A 20,907-nucleotide genomic window follows, 5' to 3' on the forward strand; every position below is an offset into this window, starting at 1 on the left:
CAGGGTGTGAAGACGCCCTTTGGAGGAGGCTTAAGAGAAGGTGGGGAACGGTACCCGGGTCAGACTGATTCTGCCGATGACACACTGCAGACCTCATCCAAACCCTGCTCTGTCTAGGTGTGACCATCAGAAGTCACCGTTCAGCTCGGCTTCATGCCTCAGGGCTGTGCTTATTTGTTGCTTGCCTTTCCTGGCGCCTGCAGGTTTCTTTAGTTGTTCGTCTTAACTGAACCCCTTGATATCCAAGCCCCTCCATACACCTTCAGTTTTTTCCACATTTCATTTCACTGGGGACTTAAGATTGACTGTATAACACAGTGGATCATTAGTTGTAAATAAATACTTGTTTTCCTGCTTCAACTTGTTGTGTTGGTGTAGAGTCGTTCGTGACACCATCTCTTCTGTACGTTCATGACATTAAGTAACGTTAGCGTTACATTTCTCCTCCATTCAGCAGTCAAATAAGAGTTATACAGTCGATTTCGGCACCTTCGTGGCTATATGGAAGGCGAGAGTGAAGATGAATCTAGTTTTTAATCCCAAAAGTAAAAAAAAAAAAGGCAAACTCTGTATTGTCCTCGAAAATGTGATGAGCCGTCTCTTTTCTTTCTCATTTCTACACATGATGAATAACACTGGAGTGAACAGGGACCTCCCATTTGGTGAATACAGTTCCTCCATCCTCGCACCTCTCAACCAAATGGAAAGCACCTTGAGTCAGTCCGGTACTGGTCCAATCAGACAGATGTGGAAACAAAAAAAAACATCAAGCAACACAATTTGTCGTTTTGTCCCTGCTGTCTGTCATGAAGCGTGTTCGGTTTGTATCCACACTCAGCTGAGTTGAAAACTTGACTTGTTAAAAGTTTTATGTAGCTGATATTTCAGAACTTTGGTTGGCTGTCATCAATAAATCATCAAAACCACACTGGGACGTTAAAGGATTTCGGATTACAAACAAATACACCTTCACACCCATTACTCACACGCAGAGACAAAACATCCACACACACACAGGAAACACACACCTGGAGACATGACTGATGAGACAGAGTGATGAAATGATCGATGAACAGTCAAAACTACACACACACTAACCCCCCTGTTCACCCAACACACACCTACAGCCATCAGGTAGCACAGGAGGCACATGCCGGTGTTTCCTACCTGCCCACCTGTCAGCAACAAAGTGTCTCGTTGACTGATGGCTGATGGGAAATGGGCCTGCTGCATGCTGGGGAATGAGCCGATGACAGCCCGATCTGCCCTCCTGCTTTGATTATGTTTCCTCCCTGCAGTCTGCTGTGTTACAGCTCCTCACATCAACGATAGAGCTGCTAAATAAAGACAACTGACTAGTGAAATATAATATGAGCAGATTTATTGTGATTTTCATCTTTTTTAGTATCTTTTCTGTGGCGTTGGCGGCCATGTTGGTGTTGACGAGTTCACCGAGCGGTTTAACACAAAACTAGATGATATTTTACTTTATTTACCACAAACTGCGACTTTCTTGACTTGAAAAATGATCTTTAAAATGAACAAACATCATATGTGAAGTTCATGACACAATTCAAGCAGGATCGAAACATTTTTTTGTCTCTCTTTAATCAACTTCCTGAACAAAAACAAGACTGAAAGTATAAATCTTATTATCTTAATCTCACCTTGCAGCTCGGTTAGCATTTGGGAAAGATGATTATTTCTTACAGTGTGCAGCTCAGCCACCTGTGCCTCCATGTAAGAAGGGGAGAAGAGGTCTGGATGGTGGTTGGAGGAGGACGGAGGGAGGCTGTTTTGTTCTTTGGTCAAACACAGAGATGCTTCGGCCTCCGGACGTCTCCATTTCAAGACAATGATCTCCCCGAAAGCTGTCAGACTGAAAGCGTCTATAAAACACTAAACTCTCCCTCTCTGCATGTCCACTTTTGCTTTTAAATCCTCTGTCTTTTATTTTCCTGATTTCTTTTCCCACATTTCTCTCCTTCTCCCTTTTTGTTTCTAGTAACTTCAGTCTTCAGAGTTGCAGACAGAGCAGGATGCAGGAGGCGACCAAATCAAACCAAACACGAAAAAACATTCATATGCATATCAGTTCAGGGAATATTTTTAAATTTAAATCAACTGAAAAAACAACAACAAGCCTCTTCCATCACTTCCCAGCAAACAGCAAACAACAGAGCACATGCAAAATATGCAACACGATGCCTCATCTCGTCATTCAGACAAACATCAGCTGATGGTTCAGTCACGAAAACACGTGCACGATGTATAAACATTCAGCGGGGTGCAACGAATCACGTAATGTTTTGGTGTAATGGGATACACAACAGTAAAACTGGTTAATGAATGAAAGTTGAATTATCTCTCTGACTCTCTTTCTAAAATACTCACACGGTGATGCTGGACACACAGATCAGCTCACTGCTGTCTGGTTTTCACAACAAAAAAAACACGGACCTGTTTGAAATATCTCCACTTACATCAGGCATTTGAAGGTTTATAATAACCTTCCTTCCTGAGTGTTTTGTTCTGCGCGATTAAATAAAGCAGAGCTGGACACTGATGTTTTCTTTTTATACTCGAGATGTGAATCAGAGACGCTTTCCTGCAGACAGATGAGGCGAAGATCAGACGCCATAAAACCTTCAGCAGCTTCGTGGGATTGATTTTTCTTTTGATCCTTTGAACACATGGGCTCAATAGTACAGGAAATGGAACGAGACACCAGAGTAAAGCAAAGCCATATACTGTACTGTGTTTCCTCCACGTGACCCGTCGACATAAAATACCATTGAACTGTAGTCGTGTTTGACTGTGCGACTGGAAGCTGAAACCATTTCTGATTAAAGCAACAACTGAGGCTGTGGGTCAGCAACTCACTTTGTGTGTCCTGCTGGAAAGTGCTGCTGTTTGAGCAGCTTAAATGCCTACGGTTTGTCTGTAAGGCAAAAACTTTCAACTTTTTAACTTGGCGGGGGTAAAATAACCAACATCTTCTACTTAATTTCCACTTTGTGCGACCAATACAGCTTATACACTGCAGGCTTACGCTGGTCGAGTGGTCACTTGAATGGGAATTACACAATTTCAAAAAGAAGTGGGACCGAACAGATAAAAATCTGATTGTGAAACAAGTCAATTTGCTGGGGTTGTGACCAGTGTTGGGCAATAACTCATAACTCAGTATTATATTAAAAGGGCACTATGTAGTTTTAGAGAAGAAATTCAAACTCACGTTGAAACTAGCCAGAGAGCTGAAGGATGGAGGACGAGGAAGGAAGATATGTCTCAGTTAAACATGCAAAGAAACACTGGAGCAGAAAAATTATGTTTAATTATAAGTATCTGATACGGCAGCACGATGGGTGAAGCAGCATTAAACAGAAACTTGATTTCAGAGCAGGACACCGTTGTGGAGAGACGTGAAGTGCAGAAGATCTAATGAAGCTCGTTGCTGGGGAAGTTATATCGTGGAGGAGATGTCACCTGTGTAAAAGTAATAAAGTGATAAGTGTTTAACGGAGTAATAAGTAAAGAGTAACCTATTTCAGCAGGCAGCTGCACTAGTGGAGCATTGAGGCTCGCAGCAGCCAGATATTTTGCTTTTGGAGTTGGTGGAGACCAAAAATAGAGCTAAAAGAGTGAATACTGAACTTATATTCACCAGGTGACCAGAACAGTACATAACCAAAGCTATGGCTTGTTGAAATTGGGGGAAAACATAGTACCGACTGTCACAGGATATACAGAACGACCTGCTCTCACCCTTTCAACACTGTATGCTTATATTGCACATGATCCTGCCGCACAACGCCTCCTCTCATGACAGAACAGGAGACATTTTAACAATCCAACAAGCGCTTCATCTGAAGCATACTGACGCCTTTACCAGCTGAACGAATGTGTCTCTTCCCCTCCAGCAGAGAAGAACATCTGGATACAACATAATCTGCATTTGTTTACATGCACACAATGAGAAAATGTAGAGATCCATGACAGTGTAAGTGCATCACAAACACACTCTGGCAGCCACAGCATTTTTCAATATGAGGAGGCAAATTTAACTGACAAAGAAGACAATTTATTCGAGCCCATCGGTTAGTGGATACTGTAAAATGAGAGTTTCAGTATGAAAACCAGATTGGGTGCATTTTAAAACGGACACGCTTCTTTTAATTCAATTACAATAACGGTGAAGCCCATTCAGCCTGCAGAGGACCAAGACAAATTGTCTTGTCTGGCTGCTCTCACAGACTGTCCTGATGTCACGCAGGTTGCTCCGGATACTGTACGGCACCACACACACACACACACACACACACACACACACACACACACACACACACACACACCTAAACTTTATTAATGCTGGTGTTGATGAAAGACGTGCAGCTACAAAGTGATACACGTTATTTCAACCATCCAGGTCTCAGTGGTGGATGTCCTGTTGCTTTTCTTAAAAACACTGAAGGTCGGAGCGCTTGTTTTGTCCACAATTGCAACAATAAAACGTTCTGATGTCACAGTTTGCATTAAAATTTGCAATCATGTGTTTCTATGTTAAGAAACAATGAAGATGCTAAAAGAAAACTTTGAAAAAACATCCCCATCTGCCGATACTGCCACAGCTCCGGACTCCGGCTATAATATCCTGTCATCAGACCCAGACTAAAGACATTTCAAAGGAGATCTATTATGCTTGTATGCATTTGTACTTGTGTTATGTTTTTATAAATGTTCTTGTGCATGTCAAAGATGTTGGAAAGTTAAAAAGGCCAAAGTCCGCACCAACAGAAGCTCCTCTCTCCCACAGAAAACACCGCTCCTGAAACGCCTCGTCAGTGGTCCCGCCTTTAATTCTGTGACTTTGTGACATCACACTGTCAAACATTTGCATAATTTATGCCTAGCGGCTACTTTGGCACGTAGGGATTGATTTAGCTCAGCTGCTCTGTTGCTGTTAGTGGTGCTGGGTGAGGCGTGTGTGAGCTGACCAATCAGAGCAGACTTTAGTCTGGTTGGTATTTTACCCCAAAATGGACTCAAATGTTTTCCAAACATGAAAAACATTTAAGCCACAGACATTAATCTCTTTGTTGCACGCTTTATCATACTAGGCTCCACTGTGTCCTTGACCGGGGGGCAAAGAGGGAACAAGCTGTTACTTTCTTCCTTGTTCAAGCATGTGTTTTTAAAATGTACTCAATAAAGTATGAATTCTGAGAGATTTAAGGCTGTCAGGGGGTCGACAGCAGTGAAACCTCAGCCAGGAAATTCACAGCGGATTCCTCTGACTGGACACTGTGTCGGGTTTAAAACAGTCTGCGTGTGTTTTTTATGCATTCATCTTTGTATTAGCTGTGGATAAACACTCACACGACACTGACAACTATACTGGAAAAACATTTAACACTGTTTAAGTGTTGGTCTGACCTCCACACACTGAGGCCTTACAGGCTCAGAATACCTGAAGTCGGTACGAATAATTAAAAAGAAATAGCGTGTGATGAAATTACGAGAAACAGATGGCTAGAAATTCCTAACAGGACACACAGGTGTTTCAGGTTACACAAAAAATGATGTTGAATAAAAAAGAGAAAGTGGTTTGGTTGGTCTGTGGTCTGAGCTCATTGTTGACAGGTCATGAGAGGAAAGTGCCACAAGGGTCTGAACCCTGAACAAGTCTTCGTTTTCAGCTGGGACCTGAAAGACCCCAGCGCTGATGCAGGACTATCAAAGAGTAAGTGCACCACCATGTGGTCTGAGTGGATCAGACCAGAGGGAGATGAGGGACGCTCAGTTAGTTTTGTCCTCAGAGTTAAAACTTTATTTGGTTTAACAAATGTGTCAAGTTACAAACCAGACTGCTTAAACATTTCTTTATAGAACTGGCTTTAGTTCTGTCATGTTGAAACAAGAGAGTCTTCCCCAACATGTTCAAGTCAGTCAGCTAATGAACATCATGATGTTACACTTAGAGGCCCGGGTCCTGTAGTTCCTGATCCACAGGTTTTGTGCTGACGTTGCTTCCTGAGGCAGTTTGGAGCTCTGTAGCGAGTCCTCCTGAGCTGTTGTTGCTCTTAAAAGGTTTGAACTTAACAATAAAAGCACTCTGAGTTGTCAAATCTAGCAAAATGACTTATTTATTTTATCAGTTTTCAGCAGCTTGATCTGGGACTTGAGAGTCCTGCTCAGGGGTAGATACCTCAGGACCTTCATGAACTTTTTAAGGCTTCTGCTGATAAAAGAAAATCTCAGATATGAGCTGACATTGAATTTTCCTTTTTTATTTAACACATTTTTAGAAGAACTGATCAACATATGTACTGAGTGGAGCATGTTAGTGTTGTCAGTGCTGTCTAGTGGACAATAGTGTCTGAAAAGTAGAAAAGTGTTTCTCAACTACCACAAACATATTGTTGTCATTTTTATACGCCCAGTCAGCAGAATAAAATGTTGGCTGATGCGTTCACATTTGTACCCGTCATGGGCTTCTTACCAAATGGATATGTCAGTGTGAAACCACTGGATATTTTCAACAAGGGACCACAGTGTTGTTTTGCTTTGAATATCTTTAAGAGAGACCTCGGGACAATTTCTAGAAACCTTTTTTGAAGGTATTTTAAGTCAAAACATGACGTTTTCCTGAATCTAACCAGACCAGAAGCAGAGTTGTCTCAAATAAAATTGAAAAATGAAGCTAAGGAAACAAAGTGGCAACATATTCATGGTTTGCAGAAGCATTTATTCTGGCAGTTGGGTTACATTAAAAGCATTAACATGTAAAGTGAATAACATTGCTCATTTTGTTTCAATGACATGTTCTGCTGGGTAGAAGATCGGTCTGATTCGGACATTTCTGAGCAGTTTTTGTGGCGTGGAAGCGCATGTTGTACTGGATGGACCATGGCCATCATGAAATGTCGTCGCCATGAGATGTAGTTGGTTTGCAGCGGCACCAGGACTCAAGGTTTCCCAGCAGGCATTGCATTGCAACAAGCTGATCAACTTTATTTACTTCACCTGTTACTACTTTAAACGTTGTGGCTGATCTCATATCAAATCTAAATCAAGTCCTTCCTTTTCACACTGGAAGACGTGTTTACAGTCACGAAGCAGCAGGTGAGCTTCCACCAAAGACTCGTGTTAAAGGAAAAACAGAGGAACAAACAAACTCTCTTAAAACATTTCTTTTATTTAACGCACGTTTGCTGCATTTTTTTCCCTCCGTTATACACAACTTATATCGAAAGTAACTCTTAATCACAGAACACCTAGCACACAAACAATGAGGGTGAAAACAGAAAGGCCATTTGTCTTTTATACACCATGTACGATACTTAATGTATGAGCCCTCTTTGTATAAATTACATAAAAAAAATCTTTTCTTTAGCCAGAAGGTTGCAGACATTCAATACTAAAATAGTCAACCAATCGTCTTGTACGAGGACAAATGGACTTAAAAAATTATTATTCTAATATTGACATCACTTTCTAATCTGACATCACTGTTGAAAATCGCTGCGTTAAATATTGTAATCTCTGGTATTGACAGTAATTACAGAGCTCAGAGAGCGTCTACGAGTCTCTTCTAGAGTCTATATAAAGCTCCATTTTGGACAACTCAGAGGGAAAGTATTTAAAAGTCTTTCACCTTCAATAAACCAGGCATTTAACTCAACAGTACAAAAAAAAGCTTATACTTTCATTAACTCACAGCTGTAATAAAACCACTGCATCTCAAATACAAGGACAGTATTCGTATTGTTCATCAGAATCCCTTTCATCTCTCCATCACTGCCCAGACTTCTGAAACTGAAAACTAGTTTTATAAAATGACATCAACTTCTACAAAATGCTCATCATTGACAGACTGGTACTTCTTGTAATATTTGAGGGTCTCATTCAGGCTCTCTGAAATCAATGTAAAAATAATAATAATAATAATCAGGTGGACCAAAGAACAAGAAACATGGACTGGAAAAGCAGCTTTGCTTTGAGTTTTCGTTGGTTGCATGTGGCTCTGCTACAAGGTGTTAGTATTGGTTAGATGTTAGTAGGGTCAAAGCGATTTAAATACTGTCCGACTGACTGATTCGCTACGTTGACGCTAACAAATACATCCAAAACGTGCCAGCGGGAGCTTCTTGTTTTTAGCCGTCGCCGACTTCACAGACATTTCATCAGCTGTCACTGATCAACGTTAAACACGGCCAGGATGAAACACGTACGCTGTCGAAGTTAAAGTGCGCTCTGCAGCTGGTGTCTGTTCTCCTCAATGATCATTTGTGAGGCAAGAGCATTCACTCTGCAACACCGCTGTACAACCGCGAATAGAGTGAATGTTTCTGTCTAACAGAGTGATACGTCTTCTTGATACAAAATCTAACTAATCAAATCACATCACTTACAGGAGTCACATTCAATTTAGGCCTTGTCCACACGTACACAAGTATTTTAGGAAACAGGGTTTTAAAAATAAAAAAATAAAAATCTCTGTCCAGACGAGTATTTTGGCACCATTTCAGAAATAATCTGTCCATACAACACACCTGAAAAACGCATATCTCATGGTCATTCACGTACACCGGGCCGGGCCGGGCCTGCGCGTGCTGTTCTAACAGGAAGCAGGTTGTATATCTGGTCGATATATGACAACAGACACAATGAACGAGGCAGGGAAACATGACTGCGCTTCACACAATCTTGTCAGTAAAAACATTGTAAGCAGTGTTTTTTGTCTCGCTTCTCCATCGACGAATATCAATGTCGGTTTGTGTCTTTATAAATATAATGTCAAACAATATAACATACATTCCATCACCGTACGAACTCAAATACTCCGATATGATAACACATTTGCCAATGATGCAACAAACGTGGATAAAGGCCGGACGTAAACACTGAAAACGGTGTTTCTAGATATCTCCACACTGGAAGGTGTGTTCGAAAAGTTCAGTTTTCAGTGAGTCTCGTGCGTACGACAGACTAAACCAGAGACAAAAGCTTTGTTTTAAGAAATACCTGTGTACGTGTGGACAGGGCTTTATTTATATCAGAATTAAACTTTATAAACAAAAGTTTTCAGTCAGGGTCAGTATTGGATCAAAAATAAGATATGTCAGTGATAGTAGTCTACAGCTGTTATTTCAACGTGTGAGATACCCATTTGATCAACATTTAAGTTAATTAAGTATCAGATCACGTCATTCAAGGTTTGTCCACACCAAGAACTATAACAATAACTTATTAAAAAAAACTTACAAAAATAACAATGTGAGCATCTACACTGATGGACGATCACATTTTGTCAACAGTGGTGCCGAGAACGTACTCCAGCTGTGTCGCCAGCTTAGAAATTAATGGACATTGAGGACCCGTCACTGCTGCACAGAGACACAAAAAATAAAACCCATAGGTTTTTGGAGTTAGGAGAATCCAGAAGTCTTTACAAGAGTTGTAAAGGACATCAAAACAAATTTCATAGACCCCATCAGCTCCAGCCTAATATACATAATATAGGCATTTGATAAGTTACATAAATATCCAAGACTGGGTTACGAGAGTGGACCATCTAAAAAGTGTCTTTAATTAGCTTACATAAAAGAGGTCTTCTACAGTTAGAAACCATTATAAACACTCCTACAACATTACCTTGTTGGAAATTGTACACAAAATTAAGCAGATTGATGGCCCTGTAATTTCGGGTGTGTTCTGATCGGCTGTCAGTGTTTCTATCGTTTATCAAATCGCTACAACGATTTTTAAAACGTGACAGTTATAGTTCTTGGTGTGGACGGCGCAGCACAGAGCAGATTTTCCATTGTCTGATAATTACCTTTTCTTTTTTTTACTGGGAAAATCTGCTGATATATAAGTAATTCTGGAAAGAAATAATGTTGAGTCTCGTTCCCAGGTCGTCTAATTGTGATGCTTTAGGTTGGTAATGTACAGCATTAGCGGTCATCATAGGAATTTCTCCCATCTGTCAGGTATATTTAAGTTTTCCAGGACACTCGGACCAGGACTAGTGGAAACCCTGCTCAGCGTATCGAGAGCTGGCATAAAACGTCTGGCCGTATTTGTAGTTTTATTTTACAGTGATAAAAGATTTAAATCATAATTTTGCCTGATAGACAGCATTTCATTCAGGCAAAGGTCTTGAATTGCTCCTTTTTAACATGTAACTGGCTTCTTTTGTTACATGAAGGGTTTCGTATAAAAACACGTTCATATTCCTGAAGTAAAGCACTGATCATATCAGCACCAGTGTCGACAAATTTCACATGCTAGCCAGCCCTAACGTAGACTGATAGAGAGAACGGTTTTCAGTCAGTCAGTCAGTTCACGTTTGTAAGAGAAGCAGAAGCCAACAGAAGTCGAACCCTCGAAGACATTCTTTACAAATGACAGCTGAAGTTTGTTCATTCCAGGAGAAAACAACAAAACAAAGAAAACACACATTCTTTCATCTTTTCAGCTGGGAAAATGATAAAATATCATACTGGGGGTATTCCAGGGTCCAAACTTGTGGATTAGAGGGGAAAACCTACTGAGAGGAGACTCTGACAGGAGCTGAAGGTCCATGAAGTCTGATGTTAATGTGTTAAAGGGGCTGGTTGTTGTGTCATTCCAAGTCCTGACTGAAGCCTCTGCAGTCCATCCCAGCCCAGCCTCAAGTAAACTGGTCCTCCTCTGTGTACTGTGTGTCCTCAGGAGCATACTGGTTATCTCCAGCTGGGTACTGATCATCTGCGGGTCCGTACTGGTCATCTGCGGGCCCGTACTGGTCATCTGCGGTGCCAAACTGGTCGTCCACGGAGGCATACTGGTCATCTGCAGGAGTGTACTGGTTGTCGCCCCCGTATGATTGTTCTGCTGTTTCTTGGTTCTCTGTAGTGTTTAGGCCGGATTTCTTCACTCTGGAGAAAAAAGATACATTTAAGATTATTATAAGATGTGAATGTTGGGTGTCCACTCGTAGATGTGATGCGATTCACAGCACCGCGTCAGGAGATATTAACTTTGGTAGGTCTTCAACTTCACGTTGTGTTTTTTTCTGCCACTAACGTCGATGTAGTTGAGTGGATTTCATCCTCTATTAGGACATCCAGTATGACCTGAGCCCCGTACTACCAAGCTGGGTTTTCAGAGTTACGAAGCTCTGGAGCAGCTTGTGGTTGAGATAACAAATCAACATAAAAAAATCGCCACCTTCTGACCATTCAGTTCTCCAGAAAATGGCATCATCATTCATATAAGATGCTGTGGATCTCGGTGCACGGATCATGATAGGTCTCCTCCTGTCTTCTTCATTTATTTGTTTTCCCAGTTGGCTGCAAGCAGCATTAAAGCACTTGTGTGCGGAGAGAAAAGAAAATGCATGTTGGTGGTTTTGATTGACAGCTGCTAACACTATGATGACAGAGGGCTGACCACACAGCTAGTAACAAGCTTACAACGCACAGGGTGATAAAAGCACAACACTCGCTGGCAACATTCACCGACAATCTGCTCCCACAAATGGACTTTTCTGTCTCCGTTACGAGAGTTTGTGTCTGATACAGCTCAGGATAGACCAACACAGCCAGGATAAGTTTCTCCTCAGCACAACAGTAGCCAGCAAAGCTTACTCTACACTGAGCAACAATGGCAGATAAAAGGTTTAATGTCTCAGTAAATCTTGTGCTCGCGTCATGAGATGTTCAGTTTAGTACTGAGAAGCCTGGTGTATGAACCAACAAAATAACCCCCTTTAATACAGAAGTAGATTAATTAAACAAAATGTTGATTATCGAGCCTACAACGTTCTTTCACCTTTAAAAAAACAGATGTGTGTACTTACTGGTTCTTATGTTTGGCGCCACTGATATGAGACTGGTACTGCTCCACAGAGTTTAGTTCGATGCTGCAGATGGTGCATGGGTAGCCCTTTAGCGTGGAAGCTGAAGGCACATAGAAAAGAAGAAGACTGAGAATTATTGCTGAATTTTTATTGATCTTCTTCAGGAGTTCTTTGAATCTGTGGTCTGACCTGGTGCTGTGGAGGGGCCGTACGTCTCCATCAGTTTCATCTTGGTCATCTGTTTTCTATGCTTCTTGCCCACGTAGTGCTGCTGGGCCATCAGAGGGTTGTTGAAGGAGGCCTGGCAGATGGAGCAGAAGCGGTCGGGGTTGTTATTGTTGTTACTGTTGCTACCACCCGTCGCCGGCACGCTGCTCGATTCATCAACAGGTTTCTTCTTCGGCTGAGCTGCTGCTGTTGGTGGTGTTGGTGGTGTTTGGGAGGCTACTGTTGAAGTGGAGATACAATTACAGCAATGATGGAAATGTTATTACACCGACACACACACAAAGACATTTAAATAACGTTGCTACAAAATAAAAGCAATACATGAAATTGGAAAAAGAAAAATGAAGGTAACTAGCTGGAGGTTCAGTAAAACCATAAACAAATGCATACCTGGTGCCTGGGGACCGATTTTCATCCGCAGGTTCTTGGCGTGAACTTTGCCCTTGTAGTGAGACTCGGCCACCACAGGAGAGGAGAAGTTCATGTTACATACATGGCATACCTTCGACCTGTCGCTGACTCCGTTGTTACAGTCCTGCCGACAAAGACGCACAGCAACATGAATCATTTATGGCTACAAGAGGCATCATTTGTCCTGTTAAAAAAAGATGAGCTGTATGTCATCACTACCATCTGTTCTCTGAAACTAAAAGTCCAATGCTGGTAGGGAAACCAAACTCCAGAGAACAAGACGCAGTCGCTCAATTTGCATTTGGGACCACAACGTTTTTGCTGACATCTTGAGTGCCTAGATTGTTTCTGTAATCGTCCTTTTCTCTCGTTTTCCAGGAGCAATGTTTGCCTACATTGTTAAATAGAGCAACCAGTAATTTTCCCTTTTTCACCTGTACTAGATTGAATATACACCACTCAGTCTCCGTCTCTCTCTGTCTTCCTTTAAATATATCATTTTTTAATGAAGTGGGTCAGAATCTGTAGAATTAAACTACCCACTAAAAACATGAACCTTCAGACAAAAAAAAAATTGATTTGGGCTCTGAGCTCAAGATCATCTTGGATATAGAAATTCAAAATCTAATACTGTTGTCAGTTACTGCCTTTACACGTGCTGCAGCCAAGCGATGCTGCTCCTTCTCTGCAGCTTATATAACATGAAATTTTACAAGCCAGAGTTGAATCTGATCGGACATCTCGGCCCTTTCCTCGCAGAAACTAATGGGTAGTGAAATCCTGTTTTGACGACAGCCACAATGTATTTCAGGATAGGGTGTGTGAGTTGCATCTGAATGAATCAAGTGTTAGTTTGATTTAGTTCAGACTTGTTTTTTTTTTTTTTAAAATGTGGCCTTTGTATAAATGGAGTGCAGAAGCAGGCAGTGATGGCAGGAGATCCTGTGAGTGACGGGTAATGTGGTGCAAGAAGCAGCTCAGTTTGCTCAAGATCAAAATGATTTCAGTTGTTTGGATTCGGCCGACATTAACTAGTAAAACCGAGAACTTTTTACTCACACTGTCGCCTGATGATGACTTCAACTTTTTCAGCGCTGGCTCCTTCTCATTCTGCATGGAGAGATAACGCCGCACTTTGTTGGCATGTTTCTTGCTCTGCAAACACAAACACAAATCTTTATCACAAAGTGGACAACAACCATCAGTACCACAGTCCACTGCATTCAACTTATTTTCACCATTTTATTTTTGTGATGACACACAGGGAAGAAACAGCTTCTGCATTTTGATAGCCAGTGTGTTCCACTTGAACGCCTTCGGCAAGAGAAAGACAACGAACCTTTGTTGTGTCTGCACAGTTTCACATAATCTGCAGACTCTCCACTTCAACATGAGACCATACCTTTCTCTGGGTGTCAGGTTTTGAGCCTTGACAATGCCCAAAATGTGGCCCATCACAGATAGACCTTGATTTTAGCCTAGCCGCTGGCTGTAAAAGGTCTTTACTATGTCGTAACGCATATATTATAAAGTGGCCAATGGCCTTACTTGACATCGCACTTCCTGTGAAAGGGCTATTGCGCATGCCCACAGTGCGATGTTGATACTGAAAAGATATACTGTGCGGTCCTAATACCAGCACTGAAACTCACAACCAGCTACTACTCAAACTAAGTAAGGTTTTAAAAGTTTCCAGGTTGCATTTGTGATCTCTCTCGTTGTCCACTATTCAGTCAGCAAAAAACAGAAACGTGCATCACAGCCACAGTGAGCCTCAGCTGGTTAAACTTCTGTTCTGTCTCCGTTATTAAACACAGCCACAAATCACGAGGACATCGTTTTCATTTAATCATTTTATTGCAACACTACTTACCTCACAAGCTTAATGTGGACATGCTCTCATAGTAATAACAAACCCATCAATGTGATGTAATATTCATTAAATAGTCAAACCTTCTGGCTAATAAACGTGCTGCTTTCTCCATGCATCAATGAGCATAGTAGCGGTGTCTAAAATTGGTTAAGTCCCCTGACACTTAAACAGCAGCAGCAGCAGCAGCAGCAGACTGTGGGCTCACTGACCTGATAATGAGTCAACTTCTGAGACTCTGAAATGAGGACGGCACTGCAGACTTTACACTGGGAGTCAGAAAACAGGTCGCCGTGCTCCTTTATCATCTTATTTACTGCAGAGAGAGAAACAAGAGAATTTAAAATCAGGTTACATCTTCTGGGAAAATGTAATTATAACACAAACATCTGTGGCAAAAGTTCAAACAACAGCACTGCTGAAGATTCATTTATTACGGGAATAAGACAGCTCAGCAGTGTCCAACTCGAATGGCACTCAGATCCTCTGTATTAGATTGACTTTTAGAAACAAGGCCTCTTTTAAATTTTAAACAGCTCCAATTCACATTATGTTCCTGCCTGTGAATGTAAGACAATCCCCTTTGCACACGTTAGCAATACATCTGAGCATGCTGACAAGCAGCAAAGCAACACACTCGCAGACGCAGAGGCATGTTTTAGACCCAACTGTGAATCAGGGTCATTGTTCTGAGCTCAAAATATCTAGAAAATGAAGTTAACTTCATGTGTCAGACGTGTGACAAAAATAACTTGTGAAGCGGTAGGCAGATATGATTAAGACAAGTATCAAGTCAGGGGATGTTATGGTGTCTTTTACTTGGCTGGTTTGGATGAGAGTTATTTAAATAAGCCCTTTTGAGAGGTGGAATGCGAAACATTACTTTCATCTGTCAGATAAAGTTTTAAGGCTTTCAGACGAAAGTGTTAGTTGCATTAATATTCCTCACAGCTTTATTCAATCCTGACAGGACCTTAACAGAGAGAGAACCAGTGCTCATGTTGGATTTGGCACCTCGTGTGCGAGACGGAGCGTTATTTAAGTTATTATCTGACATACTTCTGTGTTATGGACAGTAAACAGCCTGTAGATCTGTTTACATCAACCATTTCATGACACTATTGACTGATTCTCATTCTATCAATAATCTAACAACAATCTGGGGATGATTCTTTCATTAGATATGTTTATTCTTGCAGGCAATGCATGGATGATAAACAATTAGGTAGTGGGGTCTACTATTCATTGCACATACTAACTAACAGTGATAATTAGCTGTAATACGTCCTCACAGGTGCACTATGTGGTTTTGGGGAAGAAATTTAAATCAGAGAAGAAAGATCTTCATTGGCTGATTGTTTTGCCTAAATAAACAAACTTTGTTTTCATGACTGAATAAACAAAACAGACCTTAAAGAACAACACAATTTCATACTGTTTTACTTTGTTTACATGTGGCGGACTCTGCCAAACAGTGTTCTGGGGACCTCATTTTCCTCAGCGAACAGCTTGTATATTCAGTTTTGGAATAAATAAATAGTTTTGTGTTTGTTTTATTACCTCATTGATATTGTAAATATCAAAAATCTGACTTTGTATTTCTTCTCCAAAACTACACAGTGCCCCTTTATGATCAGGGAAGGAAAACAGCATAATATTGTATCACGTTGTTGGCTGCAGTTTGTTTGACATCACATCTGCAGTGCTAAATGAAAGTCACACAAATGGGCTGAAATGGACTCAAGTATGCAAACAGGGGGGTGTTGCAGTACAACCATTTGGCAACGATGGACCATTCAATCAAGACTGACAGCACTAATGACAGACTTTAGATGCATTAAATATTAAAACACTAACAGAAAATGCATGCTAACTTTGGCTAAAACACTGTCCCTTCAGCAGTTCACCAGTGACATGTGTCTTGTGTCTTGCATGTGTTACTAACGCTGACTACTCGAGCAGGAATGGGATTATAACGTTAGCTACGGTGCGAGCCCGCATATGGCCTCAAACATGCCCGTCTGCTAACCCAAACATGGAGACGCCTCCCTCAGTCTCCACTGGACCGCAGCCAGAGGAATCGATTCACAATCATTATGAAGCAACATCGGATGCAGACATGCTCTCATCGACCTTGGAGGCGAAACGGCTACAGCTAGCTTAGCTTAGCATACTTTAGCAACCCCCTCTCCGCTCACTCCGCGATGCCGGCTAATGTTAGCTTACAGAAAGCTAGCGGCATTTTTAGCTCAATGAGCCAAAGCTGCGACTGAGCGCACCGACGTGGAGCTCATTTAAAATAAACGTTAAATTGGTAAAAAAAGGCCATACCCTCCGCCGGCCCTGAAGGTAAGTAAGGAAAATCCTCTGTCTGCATCGCGACGGCCATAATTTCTATCACCATCAGCGGCGTCCTGATGCGCATGCGCAAGTGACAGGCAGACAGAGGGGGGAAAAGGGATAAAAATAAAGACGTCTCACTCTCCGTGGATTTTCCACGTGCCAGCACAACCACAGATATGTTAGTACTTATAGACGATCTTTGAACTAGTGTGATTCTGAAGTTTGACTGTAACTTGAGCTGTAGCAAAGATAGTAGTAGTAGTATTTTTATTCAGTCATCAGACATAACACAATACATATAAACAGTACAAACAAAGTCATCAGTCCATGTATTAAGTAGTTACTGTGAATGCTTGGGCAGAAGTAAAGTGCTTATATATAGCATGCCTATCCTACATTCTTATCAATGTAAGCTACTCTCCAGAAATAGGTCAAAGAAAACAATATGAACAACAAAACAGTCATTTACACAACTCAAAATAAGATTACAGCAGTATATTATTATCATCATCATCATCATCATCATCATCATCATCATCATCAACAATATAACACTTAATATTATGTGCATTATTGGTCCGTGCATGAAGTATAATGAAACATCCCATTTTGGGGGTATGTCCTATTTCATTGTCGTAAGACGCGTAATGCAACTTGTTCCTTTATCCAACTTGTACAATGAACATTGAAAAAGGAAGTCGAGTGTCGGAAACAGCCTTCAAAGTAAAAGTTGGGCGTTTTGAAGCGTCTTGGCCGGAGCTGTCAGTTTAAGGAGAGTGAAATGAAATAAATACAACCTAACAACAAATAGCCTAAATAATTTAGATAATTCATAACTGTTACACAGTGATATTTCCGCCACTTTCCCACAACTGAGAGAGATAATCACCGGGATTTTCAAAGTAAACACCGTGTTTGAGACGGAGACTGAGCCGCAAATTCTACAAATTCTGGCAGACAGGTTGTTAGTCTGAAATAATATGTCTCCCCCCATATCTTTGGCTAGAAGAGAGGAAACTTGCTCATAATCACAGAGGTTATAGAGTAGTATCTGAAGTACACATAAAATAAATCATTCAAAGGTCAGGCTTCATCTGTCCATTTTGAGGGGGGGGGATACAAATTCTGACAGACAGGTTGACAGTCTGAAATAATATGTCTTGTCTTACTTCTATTGTTACTATATTAGGCCCTGGTTCCTACATTTACTCCTTCAACACTTTATAATAACTTGTATCATACTCTTATTGTCTTAAACTGGACCCAGTGTGTGACCCTGACCCGTGCATCCCACTGGTTGTTACTGGTTTTTCTATAGCACTGTAAATTTTTGTAAATGTAATTTCTGACACAGTAATTTCCTTCGGGGTTAATAAAGTCCTATCTCATCTTATGCACAATCTAGTCCTGTGTGTTCCTCGTGAATCTGATTTAGCCACTAGATGGAGACAAACAGCCATTAATGACACGGACACTGCACAAACAGAACAGTGTTGGTGCAGAAGGTAACAACATTATAGTAATGGTCCTGGAGGGCCCACTCACATCAAAACAAGTAATAATAATTGTTGTTCTTTAAAGCGGTCACTGTTTCTAACTTCTTAGCCAGAAGTCTAGTTGCAGCTTCCACCTGTTTTTATAAAAACTACAAGTCTTTACTCAGACTATTTATTGTCTCTTCCAAGGTTGTAGCCATTGTGGACACATAACCTGACAATCAGTGTACAATACTTACTTTTACTCTTTACTTTTATTTGTAGGGACATTTTTGGACTTGTGGCACCAGTTTCCGTAGTGTAGTGGTTATCACGTTCGCCTAACACGCGAAAGGTCCCCGGTTCGAAACCGGGCGGAAACACTTATTTTTCCGGTTTTAATGTTTGGAAGACAAAACTGTAAGCTTGTGATATAAACACAATTCAAAACACTTGTATTCAACCTATCCACAGGCTGTGAGCACACAGCACTGCGGCAGGTTGTACCCTAGCTTAACAAAAAAATGGTATGTTGAGGTTCAAGTTTTTGCGACACTGACCGTCATTTCAACCAGTACTAAGTACATTTTACGTTCAACTTACTCTATGTTAAGCTCTGCTGTTTGGTCAGGTTAGATAGAACATGTTAAATGTGATTGTGGTTCAAGTCTTATTAGCTTAATTAGGGTATTTATTGTTAACCTACACACATACAACCCCTGGCAAAAATGATGGAATCGCCACTCATGAATCATGGCTCCAAAACAAGAGATGTCAGTTGAAACAATGGAGGATTATAAAACTTCTTCAAGAAGGTAAATCATCACGGAATGTTGCAAAAGATGTTGGTTGTCACGCTACAGAGCACACAATGACACTGTAGATGACTGTGTCAATGCCTGTCCGAAACAAACGCAACTGTCAATAAACCGTCCAAAAGTGCATGTTGTCGGCCTTATATCTTTGTCATGATTGTCTGTACTCACATACAGCTGATGGGTGGAACAGTCTTGTGGCAAAGCGTGAGACGCCCAGATCAACTTGTGATACAAACATCTGTATCGTCCGTCGATCATGGTTCATGATGTGCTAGATTCTGGGTTTAAATCCTAGCTTGGGTCAGTCCTGTCAGTGTGGAGTCACTGTTCTCATTGTGCTCTTCTGCAAGGTCCAAAGACATGTATTTCACACATCTCAACATCCAACACAAGTCAACACACTGCCATCCAAAGTACACACACCAGTTACCTGTTGTGCAGTTAGGGAAGGACATTGGTTAATTGTCACTCACAGGTGTACAGAGTACTACGTCAGTAGGGAGAATCACAGGCTGTTGTAAAATGGCAACCCATGCACAGGTGTAGAAACTAAAATCAATACGGGGGTGGGGTGGTAGCCTTTAAAACTCTCACACACACACACACATCACATCTTTGTGGGTTTAGAAGTAGGTTGGACAGTGGAAGACAGCGCTAGAGATATATAATATATATTGAAAGAGATAGTAGCGATAGGATTCAAGTTGGGTAACATGGATCCAAAACTAGTACAGGAGGTGTTGGACCTAAAGCTCCGTGGAAACTATCCAGATGGTTTGACCTCCAAGGAGCGTTTCATTATCAGATGGAGAGCGGACACCTTCAAGGTAAAGGGTAAGGATGCATGCTCTATCAAACCTAGCACACAACGATCATCTGCTATGGTTCAACTCCCTACAAAACTAACACTATACCATTGAAACATCAGATGGGGACCTGCATTATATTTGCAGGAGAAAGAAGGATGGCTCCAAGCACCTGGCCAAAGTTGTGTTGACTGCAGTGGAGGCCAACTCCATCTTCGAGGAGTTCCACTGCAGTCCATTTGGTGGACACTGTGGAGTGGAAAGGACCCACAGTGCCATCATCTGCAGGTACTATTGGCCAGGAATGTTGCAAGACGTCCGCAAGTTGGTATCCTCAGACTCTTGTGTTGATACATGTGCTGTTCACACATAATTCATTATTGATCATCTGTGGTACATTCACCTGCCACAGTCCTGTCCTGGTGAACTGGGGAGTGTAATGTGTATTCTTGCAAATGTAGTAGGGCCGTCTGTGGATGTAACACTGAACTAATGTGTCCATTCATCACAAATTTGACTATTTGGTCTCTTCTAGGTTGCTCAGTGTCCCCAGTATCAATCAAAGAGGGCAAACATAAAAGAAAAGTGGCAATACAACCCAATAGAGGTCTACCTCTATTGGGTTGTATTGCTTTCAAACACATCACCGATCATTCTCATGTCCTATTGTCTTTTCCCTCAGGTAACTGAGCCTCTTGAGCTGGTCACTGAACAGCTGCCATTGAACAGTGGTTTGCTGTTCCCCAATACTACCTCCCGTGTGTTGTCTGCATTTGGGTCCTCACCTTGTTAACCATAATTGTAACCTGGAAAACACCTGTGCCTCAAGGAGCAAGTTTAATGAGGACATAACCGTCAAGTTGGACCTGTTTCATTGCATGCGGCGCTTTACCAGGGAGTGTGTCTCGGAACACCATCCTCTGTTCAGCTCTTTCTGCCAGTTCCTCTCTGCAGCATTTGTTATTGTGGACCAGAGTGACCTCCAGTAGCTCAAGTTCACTGGCAAGTTTGGGATGATTGTTCTTGCACATAATCAGATGGTAAGGGAAGCGGCAGGCTCAGATCTAACTGTTGTATTTTGTTCTGTCCAGCCATCATTTACATTTAA

The 20,907-nt window shown here is 41.4% G+C and overlaps 1 protein-coding gene across 1 annotated transcript; it reads right to left on the reverse strand.

Moving 5' to 3' along the window:
* Nucleotides 1-6,727: 6,727 nt before the first annotated feature.
* Nucleotides 6,728-16,747, reverse strand: znf346 (zinc finger protein 346). Its single transcript, XM_073480142.1, has 7 exons — nucleotides 16,689-16,747; nucleotides 14,570-14,673; nucleotides 13,547-13,642; nucleotides 12,467-12,611; nucleotides 12,038-12,295; nucleotides 11,849-11,948; nucleotides 6,728-10,925 (listed from the first exon to the last, which is right to left on the reverse strand). The coding sequence occupies exons 1-7, from the start codon at nucleotides 16,744-16,746 to the stop codon at nucleotides 10,679-10,681; spliced, it is 1,008 nt and encodes a 335-aa protein (XP_073336243.1). The 5' UTR covers nucleotide 16,747; the 3' UTR covers nucleotides 6,728-10,678.
* Nucleotides 16,748-20,907: the final 4,160 nt, after the last annotated feature.

This window comes from Pagrus major, chromosome 13, assembly GCF_040436345.1.
Source record: "Pagrus major chromosome 13, Pma_NU_1.0".
In the NCBI taxonomy this organism is placed as follows: Eukaryota; Metazoa; Chordata; class Actinopteri; order Spariformes; family Sparidae; genus Pagrus; species Pagrus major.

What these genes read in the sequence shown, in the direction of transcription:
- znf346 (XM_073480142.1), bottom strand. Translation starts at nt 16,746, where the DNA reads ATGGCCGTCGCGATGCAGACAGAGGATTTTCCTTACTTACCTTCAGGG. An exon ending in AGTCATCATCAGGCGACAGT is followed by an intron (nt 12,612 to 13,546) that starts GTGAGTAAAAAG and finishes CTTTGTCGGCAG; the next exon opens with GACTGTAACAACGGAGTCAG. An exon ending in GGCGCCAAACATAAGAACCA is followed by an intron (nt 10,926 to 11,848) that starts GTAAGTACACAC and finishes TTTTTTCTCCAG; the next exon opens with AGTGAAGAAATCCGGCCTAA.